This window comes from Myiozetetes cayanensis, unplaced genomic scaffold, assembly GCF_022539395.1.
Source record: "Myiozetetes cayanensis isolate MyiCay16 unplaced genomic scaffold, myiCay2020 scf22, whole genome shotgun sequence".
NCBI lineage: Eukaryota > Metazoa > Chordata > Aves > Passeriformes > Tyrannidae > Myiozetetes > Myiozetetes cayanensis.
In genome coordinates, this window is record NW_026087434.1 from 5565405 (window position 1) to 5584402 (window position 18998).

General features: G+C 40.0%; 1 protein-coding gene across 4 annotated transcripts in view; it reads left to right on the plus strand.

Moving 5' to 3' along the window:
- The window catches only part of SPAG9 (sperm associated antigen 9), a 61371-nt gene that overhangs the window by 19672 nt on the left and 22701 nt on the right, over nt 1-18998 (plus strand). For 2 of the 4 annotated variants that reach the window (XM_050319011.1, XM_050319012.1), the window contains exons 4-8: nt 6049-6143; nt 10773-10926; nt 14579-14789; nt 15287-15386; nt 16519-16640. In XM_050319011.1, coding sequence (XP_050174968.1) covers nt 6049-6143; nt 10773-10926; nt 14579-14789; nt 15287-15386; nt 16519-16640 — 682 coding nt within the window. Of the gene's footprint in view, nt 1-6048; nt 6144-6686; nt 6987-10772; nt 10927-14578; nt 14790-15286; nt 15387-16518; nt 16641-18998 lie in introns of those variants that run through there. The other 2 variants (XM_050319013.1, XM_050319014.1) reach the window with 2 other exon arrangements.

Below are 18998 nucleotides of genomic sequence, written 5' to 3' on the forward strand. Positions count from 1 at the left end.
GAGACCATTGTGAATCTTGCAAAATACGACCTTCCTTACGTGCCTTCTACAAGGATAGACCATCTCAGCATTTTAATGCTACATCAGGTGTGTGTTTAAGATTCAGGGACTAAAATCCCTGGGGACTGGAAAGGACTGGCTGATAATAGTGCCCATCTCCCTCTATTCCCTTTGTTATTTCCAGCTTCCCTTTCTCCCAACAAACTGTAGTGTTTTAGGTCTGTGTAGTAACTTTTTTTCTTTTATTGCAAGATATTTTGGCAAATATCCAACCCACTTTCAGCATTTAGTTATCAGGTTTATTGGCTCAAGTATTTCTATCAGAATACTTGTTTCTGAAACCTTTCTTTCTTCCATGCTTCTCTGGGAAGGGATACTTCCTTCATTCTGAATCAGCTTCACTGTTGTCTTTGCTAGTGATCCATCTTTGGTACTTGCTGAAATGGCAGTTGTTTTTCTTTCAATGGACCAAATAATGAACAGAGCATTAGAAAGATTTTTTTATTATTTAGCTCTAAGATGTTGGTAGTGCTTACTTTGACAGATGTCATGTTAAAGATGTGACTTGACTGCATTTCATGCAATCTTAATTTCTAGCAATTTTTCTCTGTTCTACCTTCAGTATTTGTTTCCCTCCATCCCCCCTTATTCCTTATTTCACAGCTGAGTATTTCAGAGTTGGATGTCTTTCTCTTCCAGCTCTTGACTTCACTGAGGCTCTAACCATATCCTTTCAGCCCTAATCCTTCCTTGTCTGTGGGGGCCTTTGCTGGAGTTCACTGCCCAGCAAAGGTGCTGGCTCAGCAGCTCAGGGGGATGTTGCCCAAACAGTTTCAGTTGCAGTGGACCAAAACCTGCAACTAAATCTCCACGGGAAGTTGCCCCAGTGATGTGAACCAGAGAGCTGAATCCATCCTCTCCTGCAGTGTGTGTGCCATGCTGAGAGCTGGGAGCTCTCCTTGGAGCTCAGCCTGCCAGAGCCAGGGCTCTGCATTGCAGCTCCAGCCCCAGCCTGCCCTAGCAACAACAAGGTGTCTGCAGCTGCAGAGACAGCAGGGCTGCCCTGGCTGGGCAGAGCTCTGGGGAGAGGCTTTAGCCTTCCTCACCCTTCTGTTCAATTAGCCTCTTGCTGCTCTCTCTGGAGTGGGAGGTGAGCTGGCTGGTGTGAGTGGAGTATATCCCCCTAAGCTTCCTTCCCCACTAAATCTGTACTTGAACTAACTGGCTTGATTTTAAATGGATTAGGGTATGAGAACCTGAGCAGTTGAGCTGGCAGATTGGAAGGTGGAGTGTAGCAGGTAGTGAAGAGAATCAAGTGTTCAGTCAGAACAGAATGGATGGATGCTGCCTGAACATGTTCCTACATCCATGCTCCAGTTCCTTGTCTTTCCTGTGTTGGAGTGTTTTGATCTTGTGCTGACCATCCCCTGTTCCAGTGCTCAGACCAGATGAGCAATAGAGCAGTGTGCTGGAGTTCCTGAGTTGGAACCTCTGGAATCTGACTGTGCAAAGTCTTGTTTCCATCCTTCTCTGACTATAAAGGACCAGATGCAGGAAGTAACCATACAGCCAAGGGCAGTGTGCTGGGAAGCAGAATGGACTGGTCTAATACAAAAATCTTCAGATCTTTCCTCTGGAGACTTAACAGCTGCAACTGAGTGACAAAGTTCCTTTCTGTCTCAAATACTAATTCTGTTTAATAGAAATCTGAGTGGTTATATTGCCTGTATAAAAGCAGACCTGTCTCTGTAAACATTTCCAAAATAAACTTTTTTTCTTTTCCCTGCCAGTTTAAGGAAGTTATGCTTTTTGTCCTTTGGAAACTCCAGGCTGAGATAGTTCAATATCTCTTTCCCTGACACACAGAATATGGGCTTAGTTTAATGAAGCATAATTGGGCCATGGAAGTTTCTCAGTGTTCTGCACTGATACAATGTGACAGAACAGTGAGCCTGTCTCTGGCATGGGCAATGGACTTTGTCAGGTTCATTTGGATAAACATATCCCCAGCAAGTCCCTGTGCAGGGAGACAGGAAGAGGAGGCTGGTGGAGGTGTCCAGTTACAATTATAGCCAAGCTTGGGTACCAGTCACAGAGTCTGTGAGACAAGACTTTAGATATCTGTTCAAGCAAATAGCTTTTCTGAAGCTTTATGCTAAGCATTAACAGCTTGATCTATAAAACCTGGATTTAACTTCTTCACATATTACTGTATCTTCCAGCTACATCATCATCTGTGTGGATAAGGATGCATCAAGCTCTCCAGAGGGAATGATGCTTTTACTTAAGTGGCAAGTTCACTACAAATCCTCAAAGGAAAAAGGGAGTTACGTGGAAGTATATTTAGGACTTCGGTTCTGAATCAAGGAGATTCTAGAAATATCTGTTACCTTAATAAATCTAGATTATTTGGGACACAGAAAGATCTATATATACACAGTTGGTTGAGCATTCCCAAAGGGAGGAGCTGCTGGTGCCAAGCCTGATTGGATCCACGGGATGAACAGTGAGGGCTGTAGCTCTGAGCCTGGTCTGACAGAGGGAGAGTTACTGAAACCTGTCCGGGGGGAGCTAAAGCAGTGACACAAAAAGGAAGGAGGAGCGAAAGAGCAAGGAAGGTATAAAGGAGATGCTCTCAACCTGGTTAAGGCAAAGGTGCAGGTAACAATATCCCCAACATGGCATATCCACATTTGTTTGTGACAAAGGAAGTGTCAGACTTGTGTACATTGGGAGTGGTTGTATTTGTAAGGGTAGGAACAGAAATGAGTGACAGGATGTTAAAATTGTCTTGGACTGAATGCTGAAGTTTAAGATGTAGAAAAACCTGTAACACTTCTGCAGTTGTAGAATTGTCACGTGCCATATGAGGAAACCAATCTGAGTATTTTCTTGAGGTGGAAAGGCTTTGCTTTTTGAAGGGAATGGATTTCATGTTCCTGCTGTAATGTGTTCAAAAGCTCGTTGTAGCCTGTACATGTGCCCTAAAATGACTAACACCTAAACTGTGAAATGTTGTTAACTAACTAGGGTAATTCTCCTAATTCTTCCAACTTCTGGGTTTGTCTTTAATCCCCTCAGCTGATGGTAATTGAGCAACATGTTTAATTACAGTGCTGAAGTGTTCAGTGTTTGTGGTGTCTTCCTTGGAACAATTGGTCGTATTCACAACACTTGTGGACTTCATGGGCAGCAGGATGAGCTGTCAGTAGTACAAGGTTATGGATGATTAAATATTGACTGTAGCTTTTACTGAAGAGGGGTGGACATAGTCATTTATTTATCATCTGTCCTTCAGCTCAACTTCAGTTAGAATTGTGCTGAGTGGAAAGCAATTAAATCCATTGAAGTCTATTTTTAAGTTGTCAGTATTATTAAAACTTTTCTTTGGATAGCTAAGTAATCTCAAAACAGCAAAACTTTTGTTCAGGTCTTGAGCACTGAGAATTCTAGTGCATTGATTCATTACATGGTTTTTTGGATACGGCACTTCAAGGATATGCTGAGACTCGAGGCCATTTAGGTTGAAAAGATCTTTGGCTGTAGTCTGGTTCAAGCCCCAGTGGTTTTGGAGTGAGTCTTCAAAGTTTTATTGTAGATGAACAGCTACAGTGAGCTTATTTCCCAAGAAGCTGTGGCTGGATCTGTGGAGAAACTGCCATGCAGCACTGCACCTGCACATACGTTTGGGTTTTCGTTTTATTTTTGTACTCCTATTGCTTATGTGCTTTGTGCTGAAGTATGTGACCTACAGATTGGCTTATTTTACCATCAGCATAATTTGCAGCTGCAGGACAATGCTAAACTGCACAATCCTTTAAATTGACCTGCCCTCCAGCCTCTGTCTGTGGGTAATAAATGTGATGAGACATTTCAGTAAACAAAAGAACAGACTGAGAGGAGGGGGAAAAAGTAGGTTAAACCATGTACTTTGCAAAACATGAAAGTTGTGTGGGTTTTACTGACCCTACTCTTTTTTCCCCCCCATGTGATAGTAGTCCCCTGGAGAGGTACTAGTTACTCAGCTCCTGTTCCCTGGCTGAAAAGCACAACAGTTGTTCTGTTTAAAATCTTATTTCAAGAAACCAGTTGACCTGCTGCAAATGGCAGTGTTTGCAGGGAGGTCAGCTTCTGCTCAGCAATATCTCTCTCCCATGATGAGGGAAGCCAGGAGCAGGATACAGAATGTCTAATGTGCATTTTGAAGTTATGCACTGTTGGGTTTTTTTTAATGTGCTGTTGGAGTTTTTTTTTCCCCTCTGGAATTCCTAAATTAATTTGCATTATAATAAACTTATGCAAAACTATGCAAAGGAACAATTGGAACACCTAGTTCTGGCTGCTTGGTGGAAATAGAAAAAACAGTAAATGTGGATAGTCGAAGGTGGAGCTTTCAATCCTTTTGTTTGCCTCTCTGGGTGTGAGCAAGCATTAAAAATCAGAAAATAAATGTGATGGCTTGGTGAAACTGCTGCGTTTTGTTGGAGGATAAATGTTGTAAGCTTTTGACAGCAGTTCAAGTATATTATATAATGTTTCTCTAAAAATAGCAAGATTTTTTTTTCTTGTCTGAATTATATTTATTAGTTCAGGTGAATGCTGGGAAAACCAGCGTCTGTATGTAACCACCACTTAACCTAAATTACTGATTTATAGAATATCCATTGGGCAGGAGATCTTAAGCCAGTTCACTTGATCAGAAAAATCTGAGACTAAGGAATATGTATTCACAGGTAGCTAGTGCTGGCAAACAGTGTTTGAGGAGAAGCTGATACTGAGGTTGGTGGCATCTGAAGGTCAAACTTGGGCACATCAACCCTCACTTGAAAGTAATACTTGGATTTAGGTTTCCAGGTCCTGCTGAGTTCAGTCCTAGTGTGTGCAGCTGCCCCCAGAATAAAAGGTTATGTAACACTGGTTGTACAAATGGCTGTTAATATCACTGTTCTAAGGTGTGTGTACACCCTTGGTAGAATAGCAGAAGAAATGACAGTTTTGAAGAATAGGTTGTTTTTTTTTTTCTAGAGGAAACCTTTAAGATGTGACCTGAATATGTCTCAGGAATAAAGTACATTGAATTCCTCTGCAGTACACCTGTGATTTCTTTCTTTCTTTCTTGTTCCTAGTCCCCTATTCAGTTGTGAATGTGAGTGCAGAAATGCTAAAAATACCAAATGCCGTGTAGGGTTCTCCTCAGGCTTTCCCTGTTTTAATTTGAGAGACATGTATCCAAGTGAACCTCTTGGAGTGATGCAGTGATACCTGTTACTTCTCCCTGTGCATGTCCTGGATCAGTTACCTGCTGAGAGCAGCATCCTCTGGCTGATGGGAGTCAGGGTTCATTAAATAAGTCATGACTGCAGCACTCAGCATGCTGGCCTGTGGCTGTCTCCTGTGAGAAAGAAAGCAAGCTCTTCTTGAGTGCTAAAAACCCACAGCCACTCAGTCCTTTTTATGAGGTGTCAGCCTAGATAATTTAAACCCAAACTCCATTTCTAGAAAATACAGAAAGCTTAAGTTTCTTTGAATTTTAGAAGGAAAAAGGAGAAGAGACGATGACTTCGTATTTCTGCCTACAGAAATAATCTGATTATTAGGTCATGGATTCAGTCTGTTTAATATCTGAGGTGCATATTGTCTGACCTTCACAGTACTCTGCAATTAGGCCATAGTGCCTGTTATGTGTCACATAATAAATGTTAATATCTACTGACCATAAAGGTCTTAGACTCCAAAATGGATTTGAACATGTACTTCTGTTCAAAACTCATGTTTGAAATATCACATGCACTTTGTATACCCTAAGGATGTTTCCTGTGCATCAATGCACAAGGAAGTTCTCCAATTTTTTTAGTTTATTATGGACTTCTCTTCTGGTTTGTGGTTTTACACACTGTATAATTTTGCTTCTTCCTTTATTTCTTTAATGTTTCTAAATGCCTTTACTATTTAGCATTACAGGGGGAGAATATATTGTATTGGTCAAGAATTATGCAGTTGTAGTAAATGTTATTAAATATTTCTTGCTGTTTCTGTCCTTTTGAACAGATGATTCACAATTATATGGAGCACTTGGAAAGAACCAAACTTCATCAGCTAACAGGGGGTGATCAGCTAGAATCCACAACACACAGTAGAATTAGGTAAGCTATTTATTACGCTCTCACCCTGAAATGAAAGAAAAAAAATCCTTTCATTTGTGTTTGCAAGACTTTGTTCTTTAATCCTACAACAACGGTTCGGCTGAATCGGAAAGATTTGTTGTATGATTGGAATGCGGTAGGAGAACAGCGTAGAAATCGGTGGAAAGAGGCTTTTGCTGTTGTGGTGCTAAACGTGGAGATACACTTTGGACATTAATTAACCTGAAACAATTTCAGCTTTTTTTTTTTTTTTTTTTTTTTGAGTGTTTGCATTGGGGTAGGCAGGGAAAATGTCAGCAGCTGTCCCGGCACAGCCGGAATCCTGCCGTGGCTTTTGTGCGCGGGGCGATGGAGGTGCGTACGTGGTACCCGCTCGTCCTGAGGGCTTGCTGTGAATATATTATGCAGATTTTGGAGCTTTGTAGCCTATGAACTCTGCGTGGAAGGCGGGAGAGCCGCTCCAGGGCTGGCTGTGTCCCTGCGCTGCTGCATAGATGCTCCGGCGAGGGGGAGGAGAGCGGTGATGTCATTGCTCCGGAGCTGCTGCAGAGAGTGGAGCGCCGCGGCTGATGGCATTGTTTTTGTGGCAGCGGCTGAATGACAGACTTTGCCGACAAAGATACACCCTCGGCCCCTCCGTAGCCTTCCCGGTCGCGGCGTTCCACCATGCCAGGGCAGCGCCATGAATCCTGGATGCATGCTGCTGTTTGTGTTTGGCTTCGTTGGCGGGGCGGTGGTCATTAATTCCGCGATCCTGGTGTCGCTCTCGGTTCTGCTGCTCGTGCACTTTTCTATTTCTACTGGTGTGCCAGCTCTGACGCAGAACCTCCCAAGGATACTCAGGTACTCTGACCTACTGAACCCTGGCTTCGTGTTCTTCCTCTTTCCCTTCTTTCTGTTTTCCTGCTGAACAGAAAGAGCGAGGATGAATTAGAGATGTAAATTATCTATAAGGATCGGTTTTTGCTGTAAACGTGTTTGTGGACAGTATATTTCTTATACACTCAAAATTCATTGTCTTTAAGCGAGTACAAGGTCAGTTCACGTATCTCTTTCTTTTCTGTAGAGAGCTCTTATGGTGGTTTATTGTAACCTGCAAAAAAAGCTGCAGTGTTAATGTCACCGATAAAGCTCACGTTCAGTGTATTGTCAGGTACTTGGCTGATCCTGTGTAGCATAAATGTATGCAGTCTGAGGCTTTGCACTCTTCAGTTGCACTTTTTGGAATCAAAAATAATTACATAAGATCAGTTAATTGATGCTAAAACCACAGTAATTAGCTGATCACATTATTTTAAAAGATCTGATTATTGGTTGGTGGTGAAAAAAATCTTTCGTTATTTGAGCATTAGAGCTCCTAAAGCCTATTCACTATTGTTCAGCCAAATGTTATCCCCTCCTCTGTTTCTCTACTTGTATGGCAAGTTGCCAGCTGTCTGTGTCCCCCCCCTCAAGTTGTGTTCTGTTTGTCCTACTTGCCTGGAGTAGCAGACAGAGAAGCATTAGAATATTGTGACCAAAAGTGATCCCAACGTATTTTAGTGCTATAATTCCAAACAGAAACCAGCTGGAAAAGTTTTGAAATGCAGCCTTCTGACCTGAAAACTTGACTTACTTTGACTGTGGTTGTAAATTTAATAGTAAACTTAATTTAAACAGGAAAAAATGCTGGAAAATAGTGTTCTCCCTAATACACACAGTGCATGTAGACTTTGTATGGTGTTATGCTTTTAACTCGGGTCTGTGAGCACAGAAGGATTGTTCCAAAGGTTTAAAGCCAATCAATACATAAAAGAAATACCAATTTATACCAATAGCTGATAATGAACTTGTAAGAGTATCTAAACACAAAGAAGTAAAATAAATTTAAAGTGTAGCTCTTTTTAGACTGATATAGTTAGTAAGGCTGTGTTTGTTTTAAAACCTAGAACAAATTACCCCCACTCTAAACAAACAAACAAAAAAACCCCAAACAAAATCATAAACCACAAAGCATAATATTGAACTTTGTGTTCAGTAACTTATATGAGATTTTTTTAGATTTAAGCAGTCAGGTGGTTTAAGGAACAGATTTATTTTTTTAATGTGCTTTTGCTTCCATGGAGGGTATTTAATGGATTTGAGGGGCTTGGGGAAATGCTTTTTCCTGCCTCTAGTAATTTATTTCAGGAATTGCAGGAATTAGAATTCAGTTCCTTAGTCTTTATTCCTTAAATAAAAAAAAAAAAAAAAAAAGATATAAATATGGGCTGAAGGAATCTAATTGTAGAAGAATTGTTTCTATTTTCTAACACTAGTCGGATTTTAGAACTGAGCATCTGGTTGCTTATCCTGAAGGTTCCTGTGAATACTTCAGTGCATCACTACAGACTATTAGTTTAAGCTTTTAAAATACGTGTTTCTGTTCTGCTCACTGTGATATTTTTGGATATTTCTTGGGCACTGGGGGAGCAGTTCTTTGCTTTCCCATCAACAGTCAGTGCAATAAAGTGAAATTGCTTCAGTCTAATCAGATAATTTCTTTCAATGCAGACACTCACCTTCATTTCCAGAATTAGCCTCTTTTGCAAACTCCATTTACTGTGTAGCCTTGCAGTGCACCTGAACTGTGGTTTAGCACGTCAAAATATGTTTATTATAAGATTTATTTAAAATTAATCTGTAAAAAAAAAAAAGAGAGATGCCAGGTGTGAACATTTTTGGTAGCCATTTAATATTCTCTGTTTTGAAGATTGGAGGGAAGATGAGCTTTGTGGCATGTCCTGCAAGGAAGGAAACGTGCTGGAGCCACAGCCCGGGAGGGGATGCCCAAGGCCAGCCCCTGGCAGTACGGGCTTTATCTGCCCACTGAAGGGCAGCTTTTCTTCCTCCTTTTTGCCTGCACTTCTTATCCAATGAAATGGTCTCAGCCCGTCTTTTGACATAATCTCAGCCTCCGTGGTGTGTCTTTTGTTCCCCTCACACATTGGAGCTGTGGGAAATCTAAAGAAAGGCAGAACCTGTTACAATAGTGGGAATCGTTGGAATCCAGCTCTGTTCAGCCCTGGGGGGGGGGGTTTCTCAGGAGGACTTTTCAGCACAGTCAGTTTGCAGATGCTGGAACATTATCTGATGGTTTTAATTTTGTAATCATGACTGAATTTGCCTTACTCACATTGCTGCCTGCTTTGCTCTGCTCAACTCCTTCCCAGTTAACGACCTAACTTAGAGTAATATTTATTTAAGAATTAATTACAAAGACTTTTGTGACAAGGAGCATCTTTGTACACCTGTACCAGAAAGGTTCATGCCACTTAAAATTGTTGGCTGTTTGAGCGTTGTGTTTTTGGCAATGTAATATTTACTAAAAGGAGATACCTGATTAATTGTTAAATACAATCCCTTCTTGACTAATTTTTCTTCAGAGTAAACAAACAAAACCAAAAAATGCTAAGTGTTTGCTTTTCAGCACTCATTGTCATATTTTTGCATGTATTTGTATGCAAATAATTTATATGCAGATACTAATTCTGCACAGGATTCTGCCTGGGTTTTGTTTAATTTGTGAAAAGCCTTGCCACAGAAAGTGTATGTGTTTGTGATTTGACCTTTCACAATGCCAAACTGCAAGAACTTTGCCATCTCTTGTGGACACTTTTATCTTCTGCCTCTAGTTTACTTAAAGCTGTGCTAGTTGATTACAGTCCTTTTTTTCTGCATTACATTGTTCTGCCTGAACAAACACTTTGCTTTATCTCAGTTCGAGGCCTGGCTGATATTTTTCCTTTTCAGGGCTGTCTGTAGCATCCTATGAATGGCACTGCACACAATGGTTTTGTCTCTTGCTGGCAGGAAGAATGAATCCTTTTGTTCACTCATCACACTACTGACCTGGAGGCTGGGGGTTTTTTTTGAGGGTCAACATACAAACCTTTGGAATTTCCAAATGTTGTTTGCCATAGGGAAGTGAAAAGAGTGAAGAGTTGGAATGAATTAACTTGCCTTGCTGGAAGAAGCTTTTGTGCAGCTTTAGGGTGAAAGAGTGTTGAACTGATCTTGGGTAAAACTGCCCAGCGTTTGGCTGGGCTGTTTTTAATGCCAGTAATTCCTTGACCCAGTTCTTTTCACTTAAACAAATCCATGTAATTCCTGTGATCTGCAGAAATAAAATACCCTGTGTTTTGAGAAGAGTTGGAGTTGAAGCTGATTATTTACAACTTTGGCCAATGCTTCAGTTGATGATTTAGCTGTTTGCCATTGTAGAAGTTACGTGGTACTGTGTTTTGGGGGAAAAAACATGCAGAATTGTATTTTTAAGAGTGTTTGCTTAAAACTAATTTAATCTGAAATAAGGAGACATTTTTGTGTTAGACTCTGGTTTGTATTCAATCTCTGTAAAACTTTTGTTTGCTATTGATTAGCTACACTGTAAATCAATAACTGCTATTTAAAGCCATGGAATTGACTGTTTGCAATCATGTGAAATGAGGAATTATTAGATACTGCGTGTGCTCCACTGTTTATTTATTAGAGCACAGAGTATGGATGTTTGAACCTATAATTTCACCACTTCCCTGCTGATTTTTTCAGAGGAAAATAATTTGTGTGGCACCTGAAATGGCTGATGACCCCTGTCTCCCTCTCAAACAGGAAGGAGCGTCCGATATCACTGGGCATCTTCCCGTTACCTCCAGGAGATGCCCTTCTCACGCCTGAGGCTCAGAGAGAAGCAGCAGAAACACCTGCATCAGAGCACTGGAAATTCCACGAGCTGAGCCAGCCACGGTCCCACACCAGCCTGAAGGTGAGCACAGCTTGGCTGCCCTCTTGTCAGGAGAAACTCTCACAACAGATCCTTGGCAGGGTGAAAAAAATAAAAAACTAACAAACTGAAAGGGAGGAGGGAACCCCTAAATCTTCTTTGTACAAACCAAGTATGTTGTTTACTCGAATGAGCTTTGAGGGAACTTCCTTACTGGAATAAACAGAATTTGGGTTGCATTTTCTGAATGAGTGGTTAATACAGGTTAGGTCTGATCTTACTCTCAGCAGGTCTTTTCCTTCTGACTGAGGACCCTTTCCAAAGGTTCCAACTTGTTTTTGCACACTAGGTATGTAACTAGGTAGTGTAAACAGGATTAACACTGCTTTAGAAGCAAAGCTTTGGTTTCTACATGGACTGTGCTCTGCCTGCTACCAGGTGTATGGTGGAGGGAGGCCACGGAGCTGGGAATGACCTAACTTTCCTAAACTAGCCTGTTATTATGAATTCCCTTATATGTAGCCTGGCTAGAATTCCTGCAATTGTTCTGTGTTCCAACAGTGAGAGGGTGGCACAGAACAAGCTGCAGGAATGGGGGAGTGGTGTTGGAGTGTGATGAGTCTGGCAGTCAGGACTCGGCTGCACTCACAGCACAGCAGGAGGGGCATCTGCAGGGTGAAGAACTCCAGAATGTGTAAATCCTGCCTGTGTGCTTCTTGATGAGTTTTTTTGGAATACTATGGGAGTACTGTTATTTCTGCAAAGGCATACAGCTGGGGGGAATTTCCTCCTAAATGAATTTAATAACTACCTAGCAAGGGAATATTTAACTGATAAGAGCTAAAAAAGCTATTCAGAAGTAATAGGAACCCCTTTTTTTTTTTCCCTCTAGAGGTCATGTCGACATAATGGGAATTGTAAATAATGGTTAATTATAAACATATCAAAGTAACAACATGAGTTTGATTCTAAAAATTTGTCACTTAAAAATACTCCTAGCCATGAGTTTGGGTCTTGAATCTGTGCTATTCCCTTCATGCCTGAACATTTCATTAATGGTCAGTGTTTCCTCTATAAATATCACCAAGAATGGGTGTCAGGGAGAAACCAGGAGAAAAAACCCTGAGTGTTCTGTAGCTTGTACAGTAGTTACAGTGCTGGGTATCACTGTAATATGACACACAATTATCTACTAGTCATTTTCTTCTGCTCATTTCTGCACAGCATTGCAGGTGAGTTACTCCTTCAGATTTAATTATTGAACTTTTAAGCTATTTTTTCTTTTCTTTTTTTTTTTTTTTTTTTAAGGAAAAGTTATTTGGAAACATGACCAAAAAAGGTCAGATACACTAAATCAACACAGCACTGCCTTTCCAATGTTTAGGCTTTGAGATATTTTGATTAATTCAGTGCCACTTAATGGCATTGTGTTTCATTTTCTTTAGTTCTAGATTAAACGTTCATGATAGTTTAATCCCTGTAGTTTCCAAGAGTAATCTGAAAAAATACCCTAGATAAATAAAGTCAGAAATATCAAATAGATGAGATTATTTGAAATTCCCTTAAGGAAAGGACCGTTCTCTTCATTGTTTTTATTCACTGATTTTTCTTGCGCTGTCAAGCTGTTTTTCTTGAGCTTTGTGTGTGAATGTCAGTTGATCAGTCTGTGCTGCATCAGTCAGTGGATGCTTTTGGAATACAAAGATGTAGAAATGTTTGAACAGAGCCAACAGCTCTGTTGAGGTTTTATTCCTCGTTTGTGTGAACTGTGGATCCCCTTGGTAAGGGGCACCACTTCCTCCCTTCTGTATCTGCTCGCTGAACTATGAATCATTACCCAGTGGCTGAACTTCACCAATTCAAAAGGCAATTGGGTAACTTGCGTAGCTTTCTTCCCCTTTTCTTTTATTCCTTTAGAGGCATCTGTTAGTTGACTGTATTTCTGGATACTTCTGTCAGAATATCAAATATTAATAGTTGGTTGCCCTGCAATTTACTAACAAAGGAGGAGAACTGTTGGTAATTGATAGGCAGGTCTTGAAAGTGCTGAATTGTGTTTCTAGGGCTGGTAAATTCCATGTGGGAGTGTAGCTATAGGATGCAAGCTTTACACATACAGAAATGGGTGTTTTCCTCCCAAATTAAAATCTTATCTTTCGAGGAAGCTCCAAAAGTAAAAATTTAGAAGTTACAATTCCTAGTAATCTTACACTAAGTGCAAATGAGGAATGTGTATCTATATACAGACCTCTTTTGTGTTGTTTTTTTTAAATAACCTTAAAATTTGGTTTCATTTCCTTCTCAGAAAGGGATCCTAGCAGTATGTGGATTTGTGCTTTACCAAATCTGAAGTTACTTCATTCTTGACAAGTTTGGGTATCCTGCAATAACACTTTAAATGTCACAGACTTCCAGGGCTTTGCTTTCACCTCTGATTCCCTCTGGTTTTAGAAAACCCTAAAATATCTTCTTATCAAAACTTACTATCCTGCCTTCATTTTGCACACACCAGCTTCAGGTTTCATCTTTATTTTCCCCAGCAAGACTTCTCTGACACTGTGTTCTAGAAAATATTGGCTTAAACAGACCAGTTTGTTTTCCTGTCTGCAGTGAGCTGTTGTTCACTGTCATGTGCTGTTTAAGTCACCCTTAAGACATCTGGATGCTGGTGTGGGTCTGGCCATGAATGAGGGGTAAAATGTGAATGAAGGAGGTGAGAGAAGGTCTAGAAAAGGGCTGTTGGTATATTCAGGTAGTGGCCTCTAATTGTATCAAACAGGGTCTAGCTTGTCCTCCCACCCAGTGCCTGTTGTAGCTCTGAGTAATGGTAATAATCCTGAGTCCAGCAGCTGGATTAATTCCTTAATAAATGCCACACTTCTGGGCCTTGATACAGTCTCACTCTAAAGGGGGTTGTTGCCAGGAATCAGCTTCTAAGAAGGAACTATTTACTGATGTTCCATAGTGGATCTGAAATCTAACTGGACAGGCAGTTCCATGTCTCACTCCCAGTGTCATCCAGGGCTTGCAGTTCAGACTTTAAAGCACATAAAAACAGTGTCAGTGAAGTGCTTGCAAATATCCCTGGAAGTGTCCAAGGCCAGGTTGGACGGGGCTTGGAGCAGCCTGGTCGAGTGGAAGGTGTCCCTGCCCATGGGAGGGGCTTGGAACTGGGTGGTCTTCAAGGTCCCTGTGATTATGATTCTGTGAAATCTTTTGTATCAGTTAAATCCATGTTCTGCATCAGTGCTTTGATCTCTACTTTTAAAGAAGATGTGTCGAGATCCCATGTGCACTTTGAACAGTTAATTTTATAACGGCTTTGGGAAGATTCAGCAGTTCATTGTGCAGCTATAGAAGGATTATTAATATGGGAATGTTGCTTGTTGTCTGGAAAGCTTAACAAAAAGCACCCTGAAACTGTGACTGTAATTATCACCTGAGATCAAACATTGCTATGAAAAATAAAGGTATTTTTTATGCAGCTGTGGCTGCCTTAAGAGAAGTGAAACAGCTGTAGTCTCAAGATGACTGTACTGGCTTGAAGTATTATTTATATTCCTGTTTCTTTTCATTTACATAGTTTTCAGTAAAATACAGTAATTTTGGTTTCTGATCTTTGGTTTATATGCCCAACTCTTCTAATAACACCTTAATTTGTGTTCATTTTTTAATGGTAACTGTACAATTTTAGGATGAGCTCTCTGATGTCAGCCAGGCAGGCTCCAAATGTACTACTCCAGCATCCACAGCTGCTTCAGATGTGCCTGTGCTGCCTGCTGAAACTCCTCAGAAGGAAAATGTTGAAGGGCTTGCAAAGGACACAGAGATGTCGAATGACAAGGTGGACATAAGCAAGAATATTGAAGTACAGGCAGCTCAAGAGACAAGAAATGTGTCCACTGGTGAGCTGCTTTAAATTCTTAGTGCATGGTTACTATGGACCTCATATTTAATCAGTTATTAAATATCTCATTGTGCCACAAAGGAGAAACGTTGGGGTTTTTTACTCTATATTTTAAGGAGCACAAAGTATTGATAAAAGTCTGTTGTTTATTGGTGGCTTCAGTCCCTTTTTCCTTAGAATCAGAATTATTTGTGACATTTCCTTGGAATGGCACTTAGCTAGACACAAAAAGTCGTGAGATGATAGACATCTTGGTTCCAGTTGCAGAAAAAGTGGGAAATAACTACTGTTGGATGCCTTATGTTAAATTCAGGAGAGACTTAGAAATTCCAGTGTCTGGAAGAGAGTATCAAAATCTGTAGGCTTTCTCATTTAATTACCTCGATAAGTTTTTGATCAGGAGTCTACTAAGTTGGTGATTGATTGATTAATAACTACATGTAATTAATGTCATGGTGGTGTTGTTATGGAGATGTACCACTTGCTTTGCCTTAGGGGGAACTGAAAATGAAGAAAAATCTGAAGTTCAGGCAATCATTGAGTCAACTCCAGAGTTGGATATGGATAAAGATCTCAGTGGATATAAGGGTTCCAGGTAAGTTGTGTGTTGTGATTTGAGTAAGAAGACAAATTTTAGAGTGTACTGTGTTTCAGTTTGGAACTTGGAACTTTTTGAGAAATTTTGCCAGACTAAGATCCTGCATTATGTAATGAATCTCCTACTTCTGTGACCTTATTTCCCCAAATTCCTCAGGAGGTTTTAAGTGCAACAAAAGTTCTTTATTCTGTTGTTAAACCTGATGAATGTTCAGGGATTTCATGCTATAGCAGACTTCAGGGTGCTTAAATGTTCTCTACGTATTTACAAGCAAAGGGTCTGTACCAAGAGGCCATTTTTTCCTAGATGAAGATTTCAAAGTACTAACAATTTCCAAACTGGACCCTTGTGTCTTCACCTGTATCTTTAAAATCTGGATTTATGACTGGCTTTGCTAATATTACAGAATTTATTTATCAGATTCTGGTGGTGGAATCCCAGTTTTGACAGAACTTGTGTCTAGTCTGCTCCCTTTCAGGGTTTTGCTTGTGAAGGGTAACATTTCTTTCCAAAGCTCTATAGCACCATAAAAATAAACAAGTGCTGTTTTAGTAGCTGGGGATGCCTGATCTTTGAGGCAAGCCCTAAACAATTCAGGGGGTAGTCACAAATCCTCCAAATACATTTTGTGTCTGTGTGTTTCATTCTTGTGATGAAATGGAAAAAATTACCTTGTGCAGTGAATGTTAATGGTGTAAGAGCTTTGTGTGAAAGGAGCCAATTCTCTGGGCAGAGGAATATTTTGATCTTTGACTCTTGTGTTCTCTTGCATTCTTGTTATGTTAAATGACTTCCAGTTTGGCTGAGCTGTCTGTTCTTTAGGCATTTGGGCTGACTAAGTCCTGATGGGGCTGAATTTCTACAGGCCAAAACTTGATATGCTTTAATTTATTAAAATCCTGACCAGCTCATTATGAGCACCTACGCCAAGTTTTGGATCTTGATGCCAGCGTAGTATTTGAAAATAGAATCTAGGACTTGTAAGGCAACTGAAAGCTGCTGAGAATTTTACTTCTGGGTTCTGGTGGGGGTAACAAATGAACTACTGGTAAAGATGCAGAGAAAACTCTCTCCCTTGTGGGAATGTTTTCTGTCTGCTTTTTCACGCCTTGTTTGCTTCCCCGAGCAGCACTCCTACCAAAGGCATCGAGAACAAAGCGTTTGACCGCAACACAGAGTCACTCTTTGAAGAGCTGTCATCTGCTGGTTCTGGCCTAATTGGAGATGTGGATGAAGGTGCAGATTTGCTGGGTAAGGAAGGTTATTTAAAGATGGTGTGTAGAGGAATTTTCCTTGTTAGTGGAGTGCTTAATTATTCTTGCTGGATTTATTGTTAGGCTTCATTTGCATTAAAATCGTTTGAGTAGCATCCTAAGGTAGTCGTTGGAATTCAAACAGGAGAAAGTGTTTGTTCTTTCTTTCAGTATAAGGATGTCAGCTTGAATCTTTTGGGGCATTTCTTACACTATTTCCTATTTCATTTCTCCCTACATGTTCTCTAACACAAGGATTTTATCTCAAGGATTTTTGCCTTGAACTAGTTTTAGGTAGTTTAATTCAGATTGTGCCTGATCTGTAATGGCCTGGCTTTATTACCTCTTTAGGGATTTTAATTTGAAAGGGAATTGCAGCAAAATGCAATGGTGGTAATTTGAGAATCAAAACATTAATTGAAAGGGGAGGGGAAACCCACATTTTTCTTCACTGTCCAAGCAGCTTTCTGTTACTTCTGTGCTGACTGAACAAAGTGTAAGTTTGGGGAACATGAGTTGATCAAGAGCAAAAAGGTCATCAGAAGAATGATCTTTCCACAAGCAACATAAGATATTTTTGGCCATATCATTGTTCAGGCCTCATTTCGAAATAATGCAAGCTGGTACTGTGGAATGTATAAAATGCAGATGCTGCTCTTGGGTGTTTTAGAAATGGGTTGTGCAGAGACAATCAGCAGCTTGTTTGCTTCTGTCCTCTGACCCAGCAAAAATACAGATTGTTAGCACTGGTTAGAACTCCTGTGTGCAATCTGGATTTCTGGTTGTTCAGTGTCTCACCAGAAATGTGTTTTACATCAGGCAGGTGACATTTCTGCCAAGTGTTACTCACTGGGAGTAAATGGGCCTGGCTCCAGTCTGAGATGGCTTTTCTTTGTTGACACTGCTGAGCAGTGAGGATCTCCACATCCTTACTGGAACATACTTCATCCAAAACTCTTGGATGTCACTGCATTGTCACAGGGACAACTAATCACACATTCTGCATGCAAAAATACAGATACTGGAGAAGTAATAACATAGAGCAACTTCCATACCTTAGATGATGTGATAAATGGATTAAACCAATCAAATTACTCTCAGGTTGTCCTGATCACAGTGCTTTGTTTTCTGTGGGCCAAAATTAATAACTTTGTATTATAATTTATCAAAGGTTTGCCACTGACTTTATTACCATTTTCTGTAAAACTACTGCAGGAAGCACCAGTGTGTGCAAACTAAGCACAGGATTATACCAGAGTTTGTTATGCAGAATGTGCTGGTCTCAAATTTTTACTCTAGAATTGTCATTTCACTTTGAGGACAGTCATAGTCCAAACAGTGGCTGAAAATCCACATCTGCATCCAGGATAGTTGGTGTTTTTCAAGCATTTGGATCTGTTCTGAGTGAGCATTGAACTTCAGTTTGGAGTTGTGTCAAAGTAGTTAATTGGGATTCTCTAATCTGTTTTCTCTTGGGCTGCATACCCAGGGGAATATTCTGGTGTGTATGCTTCTTTTTTAAAAAAATCTTTGAAATCTGTTGCTTCTCCAGTCAGGCGTTCTTGGCTGCTGCTCTCATAAAATACATTTCTCTGCATTTTTTTTCCCTGCTTGGTAACTTTTTTTTTTTTTGCCTTTGCACTCTGGCTTTCTAATTTTTGTTCTTGCATTATAAAGGATCCTGAAACCTGTTGGAAATGAGCCTACCTACTTTTATCTGTGAATACTGAAAATGTTTAAAAAGCAATAGCTATTTGAACAAAAGCTCACAATGGCTGCAGTGTAGGGGATTTCTCCAGATATTCATGAAGTTAACAATAGATGAATAGTTGCTTCACTATTAAATGTCACTTACTTTTAATCCAAAACCCAAAGAGGGAAATTTCAAGAGGCAACTTTGACTTGCATGTCTATTTATAGATACCTTTTTTTCTTTGTTATCCAAATATCTTTTAAGTCTTCTGTTACCAAAGTTTCTTAGAAGATTGTGTTCATAAAGTATTTTAAAAGGCCTCCACCATTAAGATACCTTTCTCATTCATTATGTTAGTCTTGAATTAACATAATTTCTACTGTTATCACTGTGGTAATTATTTTGCTGTGCAAGATGCAAAATAATTATTCTCTCCTGAAAGTTTCTCTTTAAAATCCTGCAAATTATATTAGGTGTGCCAAAAATAGGGTAAGAAATTGATTCTCAGAAATTTAAGTAATGTTGAAGTAGCTACATAAAAAGATAGGTTCACTTTTTTCCATAGCAGTATATTAATTGGAAATGTTTCCTGACTGGCTTAGCATTTCTTCCAAGTACTGAGCTTCTAAATTATTTCACAGAAAATGAGAGACTTTATTACTG